Source organism: Chlamydotis macqueenii, chromosome 1 (assembly GCF_036417535.1).
Source record: "Chlamydotis macqueenii isolate bChlMac1 chromosome 1, bChlMac1.mat, whole genome shotgun sequence".
NCBI classification, from domain to species: Eukaryota; Metazoa; Chordata; class Aves; order Otidiformes; family Otididae; genus Chlamydotis; species Chlamydotis macqueenii.
The window spans coordinates 193,502,267-193,509,280 of NC_141556.1; the positions used below are offsets into that span (position 1 = coordinate 193,502,267).

General features: G+C 54.9%; 1 protein-coding gene across 1 annotated transcript; it reads right to left on the reverse strand.

Moving 5' to 3' along the window:
* Nucleotides 1-5,226: 5,226 nt before the first annotated feature.
* Nucleotides 5,227-6,807, reverse strand: GSX1 (GS homeobox 1). The gene is made up of 2 exons (XM_086742214.1): nucleotides 6,417-6,807; nucleotides 5,227-6,076 (listed from the first exon to the last, which is right to left on the reverse strand). The coding sequence occupies exons 1-2, from the start codon at nucleotides 6,805-6,807 to the stop codon at nucleotides 5,721-5,723; spliced, it is 747 nt and encodes a 248-aa protein (XP_086598340.1). The 3' UTR covers nucleotides 5,227-5,720.
* Nucleotides 6,808-7,014: the final 207 nt, after the last annotated feature.

Consider the following 7,014-nt stretch of genomic DNA (forward strand, 5'->3'; position numbering starts at 1 on the left):
AGATTCTTTTGATGTGGTTTTTTTTTCCAATTTGGTCTATATAGACTGGTAATAAATACACAATGAAAATCTACTTTTTTTTTTTTCCATTTGTCCTTTGTTGGGAACAAGCCTAACAAGAAATATCAAGAGGGGAAAGGGAAATTTGGGAAAGCTGCAGCAGAAAGAGAAAGGGAATATAGCAAATTTAAGAATGAAGATTTTTTTTTCCCTGTTTATGATCATTGCTACTACTTCTTCTAGTTTTTTTTTGTTTTATTTTCACTTTTTTTTTAATTTATGTGCACTAGAGTATATATAGAGTACATATATATGGATCAAGAGCAGCCCTGAGGAGAAAAAATTGGGAGTGCTGGTGGACGAGAAGCTCAACATGAGCCGGCAATGTGCTCTTGCGGCCCAGAAGGCCAACCACATCCTGGGCTGCATCAATAGCAGTATGGCCAGCAGGTCGAGGGAGGTGATTCTCCCCCTCTGCTCTGCCCTGGTGAGACCCCACCTGGAGTACTGTGTCCAGTTCTGGAGCCCCCAACATAAGAAGGACATGGACCAGTTGGAGAAGGTCCAGAGGAGGGCCACAAAGATTATGAGAGGGCTGGAGCTCCTTTCCTATGAAGACAGGCTGAGAGAGTTGGGACTGTTCAGCCTGGAGAAGAGGAGGCTCCGGGGAGACCTGATAGGGGTCTTCCAGTACCTCAAGGGGGCCTACAAGAAAGATGGGGAGAGGCTGTTTAGTAGGGCCTGTTGTGATAGGACGAGGGGTAATGGTTTTAAAATAGAGGGACGTAGATTTAGATTGGATATTAGGAAAAAATTGTTTACAATGCGAGTTGTAGAACACTGGAACAGGTTGCCCAGAGAGGTGGTGGAAGCCCCATCCCTGGAAACATTCAAGGCCAGGCTGGATGAGGCTCTGAGCAACCTGATCTGGTTGGAGATGTCCCTGCTCCTTGCAGGGGGGTTGGACTAGATGACCTTTGAAGGTCCCTTCCAACTCTAACCATTCTATGATTCTATGATTCCATGTATATACATACAGCATATAGAGAATACGGGGTACTTCCAGAGCAGTTAGCTGTCCATCAGCAGGCAGTCACTCCTGCATAGCTACATTAAGCAACAGGCCCAACCATTTGCTGTCATCATCAGTGTCAGCATCCTAGGAGATCTCCTGATCTTGCATAATTACATCCTGATAAACGAGTACTTTGTGTTCATAGCAAAAACACTTTCCAAATTAATGTAATTGAGAGATAACTACTGTTGATGTACATTGCCTTCAAATTATTAGGAATATCATACAAAGCCATTTTATTTAGAGCCTCTAGTTAACACCCGCCTCTATTTTAAAGTAATCACATTCATGGACAAAATGATAGGGTCATTACAGAATCAAATTTCATAGCCTCTCTCAGGAACTTGAGGATTAAACACGAAGCCTTCTTATCTTGGTAAATTCATAGGTAAGATTCATTCCAAGTAAAGAAGAGTGAAAGAAACACCCAGCTACACCTGACGTAATGCTGTTTCCAAGCAAAAGCAGTCCATTTACTCCAAACACTGTTCCAGATCCACGGGGCCGGCTCAGGGTTGGCGCTGTGTAAATACATTAACTGCAGATAAACTGAATTAGGAAATTGCTGGGTTAATAATATCGGTTTTGTGGTTAAGAGCAACAAGCCTTAAAATACCAATACATGCTTTCAACTGTAGATCTGTTTGATGCAGCCTTTGTATGGAATGAAGTGAAGCCTAGGGATAAAAATCAAAATCACATAAATATAAAAGCCAAATAATGCAAATCAATGTTACAATAGCTGTAGGTACACAGGTATTTAGTGTTGAAAAGCTTCCTTATTCCAAGTCTTTCTTTTTTCCCAGTACTCAGCATTTCTCATGTGCACATTTTGTGCCCGGGCTGGTGAAGGGCGAGTGGCTGCGTACGCAATGGAATGAGGTACGGGACACCCACACTCAGCAACGCCAATGGGTGGAAAGGGGAGCCCTGAATATCACCATCATTCTCTGTCCTCCTTGCCCTGGCAGGGCAGCCACCTTTGCTCTGGGACACAGTCTTTAAAGCCCCCACAGCATCCCAAGAGCCTCCTCTCTGTGTGCTAGGGCAGAAATAACTCAACTTCTGGACAGAAATATGGTCAAAAAAGTACATGCTGGAAAATATTCAAACTCTCTTTGTGGCTTTGCAAATGTGGTTCCTGTCACAATCAGGAAAGACTGGGCATTTTAGATGCTAAAATGCTTAAGTAATTTTCAGAAACCTGTTGTCAAAATGGCTACAGATAGAAAGTTGAAAACAGATGTGTTATGACATTTGCTTTAGCTGAGGTGCCCACGCTCTTCCCACAACAAAATGACTTTAATTTGCCTAACCCCAGAGTCCTTGAAAATGACACTCTGAGCATTTGCCGTAATGATTTCTCACTAAATTAGAAAAATGTCCAACTAAGGAGGGATTATCTCTGCATGTGGATGTTGCATAATGACTGTCAAGTGCACTGAGAGCCCCACTGGGCTTTGCAAGGTACAGAGGGTCTGCAGCAGAGGCCAGCGTCTATCGGAGAAAATTAATACTGTCTTGTTGGGGACATCCATTACTGTACTCTACTGCTGTTCAGACAAAATTATACCATACGGGGGAATTCTCTTTGCTGCTTTACATATATGAGGTACCTTTTAGGGCTGAGGATTAGTCCTAAATTGTTCTGGCTGACAAACTCATTCCACAAAGGATACATGCCCATGTGTGTACATGCTCTCCGTAATGTGTGCACCCGCTAGAACAGCGTCACTGCATGATTCTGCCTCGTGGCCCACGGCCACTGTGCCTGCAGTGAAGATGTACACCCAGAAAGTCTCCTATCTGTTCCCCAGGAGCCCAGCAGTTCCAATTCTGCAGGACAAAACATGTTTATTCGCCAGATGCCAGCATGCAGCTGCCCAGGTTTCAGGGCGAGCGAGGAGCTGGGTGGGCAGTGCCACTGCCTCATCATCTCTATCACAAGGGAGAAAAACTGTCCCTGGCTGCCTCTGCTCAGCCTCAAAACAGGAGAATGTGGAGACAATATTTTTTTTTCATATCAGTGCTTGTGCCGTGAAGGACCAGAGAGATGATGGCAACGTGCTGACAGACAAGGATGCTGAGAGTTTCAACACAACTGCTACAACAGTGCTTTAATAGTAGCACTCCAGTGCCCAACGCTGGTGCTCCTCGCATCCCACTGCCAGCCAACTGACTCCAACCCATGGCACTGAACAGACACAGGGAGCACAGACGTGCACTCCTCTACGGATGCTCATCGGCTTCAGTGCCAAGGCCCTGTTTAAGGGGGTGCCAGACCCCTTGGTAAAGTGACGTTAGGCTGTTTCTGTCTCTCTATGTTGCAAAGGCTTCTCAAAACAAGTCTAGTAAACTTGAACAGGAAGGGAGGCGAGGGCTGGAGAGGCTGCAGGGTCCTGCTGAGCCAATTAGGGTCCCCTGAGGGGTCTTTCCTGTTGGAAATGGGCCACTGGGGAAGGACACACAGGGAACTTCACAGGGCCAAGCACCAAACGAGACTGACTGACTTTTGTAGCAGTGTCAGGTTTTGATCCCTCACCTGCCAGGTTCATCCCCAACAGCTACAGGAAAAAGAGCCAGGAGGATGCTGCTCACGGAGTCTTCTAACCACCAGCTTGCCCAGCCACCCCATCTCAGACGGGTGATGTGGGCAGCCAGTGGAGGAGGAAGCAAGGAGGGAGAAGCCAGAAGTCTGAGGGTCACGGGAAGCAGTGAGTGAGGGCAGGCCACCTAGGAGAGGAGCAGCCCAAACATTGTGTCCACATATCCCAAACTTGGTAGCCCAGCACCTCCCTAATATCACCAAGCCCTTGCCATCTTCCAGCCAGGGGTGACACGAACCAGGACAGCTGCAGCAGGACACGGGTACTGCTTTGTGCCTGTCCTGCACTGCCACATCTCCATGGCTCCTTCTGCCTCATGCCATCCTGGGGTGTCCAGAGAGCTCCACAGTGGTCTGCAGGGTTGTGCTCTGTGCCCACCTATGGGATGGAGCTGCAGGAGCCTGGAGGTCTCCCGGCCCCACAGCTATACAAAGAACTGCAGGGGCTTGGGAAGGGCAGAGCGTGACACATTTGTTTTACGGACAGGACTTGAGGCTGTCCCGGTGGTGGCAATTTTACCAGCTCTGCCTTCACTCTCCGTGCCCAGACACCCCAAACCCACAGCTTCCCACGTGGAGCTCAGTCCGTGTGCGGTGGTGCATGGACCTTCCCTACGGAGATTTCCCGGAAAGGATGCTGTCTCCGTTCCTGACTTTTCCAGATGCCCTGGGTTATTTCAAACCGGGATGCGGGCAGGGACCGGTGGCAGCCCAGCGACCCAAGCGCATTCCTCAGGCTGAAGGGCACAAAACCCGCAGGGCCAGGCGGTGCAGCTCGGGACATTCGGGCCATCGGCTGCCTGTGCAGGGACTGCTGCTGCAGGCCACTGGAGAGAGCCCGAGGGGAGCGGGAGTCCCCCCGCAAACGGAGCGGCGGCGGAGCGCGATGCCCCGGGGGTCCCGCACCCTCGAGGGAGGCAGATGCCGATGCAGCAGAGCCCCCGCGTTTGGCACTCTCGGGCGTTGTGGGATTCCCGCCAGGGGTGTCCACCGAGCAGCCGCGCCTTGGCTTCCCCGACGGCAAAGCGGTGCCGGGAGGCTGCGAGTCCGGAGCAGGGCTACCGGAGCCCTGCGGGCACCTCAGCAGGGCCGGCACTGGCACCGGCACCGGCACCGGGAGCATCGCTCCCTCTCCCGCAGACTTGCAAGCGGCGAAGGAAGCGGGATGGGAAGGGAAAGGTGTCCAGCCCAGTCGGCCTCCAGCCCCAGATTTAGCCCCCGGGAGAGTGGGCAGAGGTCCCCCGCATCCCGTACCTTCAGCGTGGCCAGGAGGAAGGAAGAGCCTTCGCCACCCGAGCTCGCCGGGGCAGGCAAGTCCCGGTACCGGGCTACGGCGGACCGGGATGGAGAGGGACGGTGCTAATGGCGCACGGCCCGGCCGCTTTTCCAGGCGAAGGGAGAGAAATAAACCACCAACGAGATTTTATTGTTATAGTCATTATTATCATCGCCATCGCCGTTTCTCCGCACATAAATAAATAAATAAATATATCCCGGGAGGATGGGGGAAGGGGGAGGGAGGAGGACGGATCGGTACAATCACAGTTGCGCGCCCGGCAGCGACGAAGTCAAAACAAAACCGAGAATAATTTTGGAATGAAAAAAAAAAGTTAATAAACCAAACAACCCCCGACCCTCCGCGTCCGGCGGCTTTCGGGCATCGCCAGGTTACCGGAGGGAGCCCCGGGACGGCATCGCTCCGGGCAGCCCGCACCGCCCGTTGCCACGCAGCATCCGCGCCCGTCTCGGTGCGCGGGGAGCTCTGCGGGGAGCACCCCACGCGAGAAAGCAGTACTGGGGGACGCCTGGGGTCCCGTTGGGGGGGTGGTGGGGAGGTTTATTTACAACAGTGGGGCACGGATACCCCTCCCCACTGGCCGGGGGTCTAGCAAAAGTCTTTCGAAAATTACACAAAATTATACAAAACCGTATAAAATCCTCCGGCGGCGTGCCAGCGCTGGAGCAGGCGGGGCTCACCCTCCTGCTCACGCCACAGTTCCTGGGGAGCCGGGGTGGGTTTGCGGTGATGGGGAGGGGGACTTAAGGGGTGACTGCGAGGCTTCTGTCGTCCTTCCCCGAGGAGGACGGAGACATCCGCAAGTCCTCGTCGTCTTCCGAGCACTTGGTGGTGGAAAGGGACGAGCATTTGCAGCTGTGGCCTGTTCCCCCCCCACGGTGGGAGCCGCTTTTGCCTTCTTTCTTGTGTTTGACCCGTCGGTTCTGGAACCAGATCTTCACCTGCTTCTCGGAGAGGTTCAGGTAGGTGGCGATCTCGATTCGCCGCAGCCGGGAGAGGTACATGTTGGAGGCGAACTCCCTCTCCAGCTCCAGGAGCTGGGTGCTGGTGAAAGCGGTGCGCATCCTCTTGCTGCTCGGCAGCTGGCTGGACGTGCTGTCTGCGGAGCGAAGGGCACCGTCAGGGCCGGCCCGGTTCTCCCCGCAGCTCCCTGCCAAGCCCCCCACCCCACCCCGGGGGCTGGCCACCCAGCAAATGGCGGCCGGGACAGAGCTCCAGCTCAAGGGGCGCCGCGGCCGCCCATCCCATTCCCACCTGCCGCGCATCCCCCGGGGCACCGGCGGAGAGAGGAGTTGAGACTCCTCGTCCAGCTTGAGGGCGCAGGGCAGGGACCCCGCTGTGTGCCGGTCTCCCGCCCTGGACTCACGATCCCCATCACCTCCCCGCGGATAGCATGCAGGCGTGCTCCCCTCGCCCGCTCCCACGCGTGTATCTCTTACCCACGGAGATGCAGTGGAACTGCCGGGGGTCGGGCAGCGGGTAGGCGCCCTGGTAGAGCGCCGGTGCGTGCCCGACGCCGACGGCCGAGACGGAGTGCTGCTGGCGGGCCAGGGGCGAGTGGCAGTATTGGGAGCCGAAGGGGGGGAAGGAGGCCTTGAGGAGGGGGATGGCAGGCGGCGGCGGGTGCAGCTGGGAGGCGGTGACACAGAGCGGGCAGACGCAGAGCAGCCCGGCCTTGCGAGCGTGGCAGGCGCCGGCCGGCAGCCCGGGCAGGGGATGCGAGGGGTGCACGGCGTAGGGGAAGAGGGGAGGGGGTGGCGGGCTGCCCTCCCCCTTCTTCTCGCCGCCTTCCCGCAGCACCAGCGAATCCACCAGGAAGGAGCGCGGCATGGCCCCGCGCAGCGCCCCCGCGCAGCGCCCCGGCGCAACGCCCGCGCAGCGCCGCTGGCCGGCCCGAGTGGTGCTGAACGGCGCCCGCCCGCCCGCTTTTAAGCAGCGGCCGCGCCATGTGACGGCGGGGCCGGGACGCTCAATGGGCTTTCTGTGCCGCTGCTCTTGGCATTCACGCCGCACGCTCCCTCATTATTTCCCTTGTTA

What these genes read in the sequence shown, in the direction of transcription:
- GSX1 (XM_086742214.1), bottom strand. Translation starts at nt 6,807, where the DNA reads ATGCCGCGCTCCTTCCTGGTGGATTCGCTGGTGCTGCGGGAAGGCGGC. An exon ending in GTTCCACTGCATCTCCGTGG is followed by an intron (nt 6,077 to 6,416) that starts GTAAGAGATACA and finishes TTCGCTCCGCAG; the next exon opens with ACAGCACGTCCAGCCAGCTG.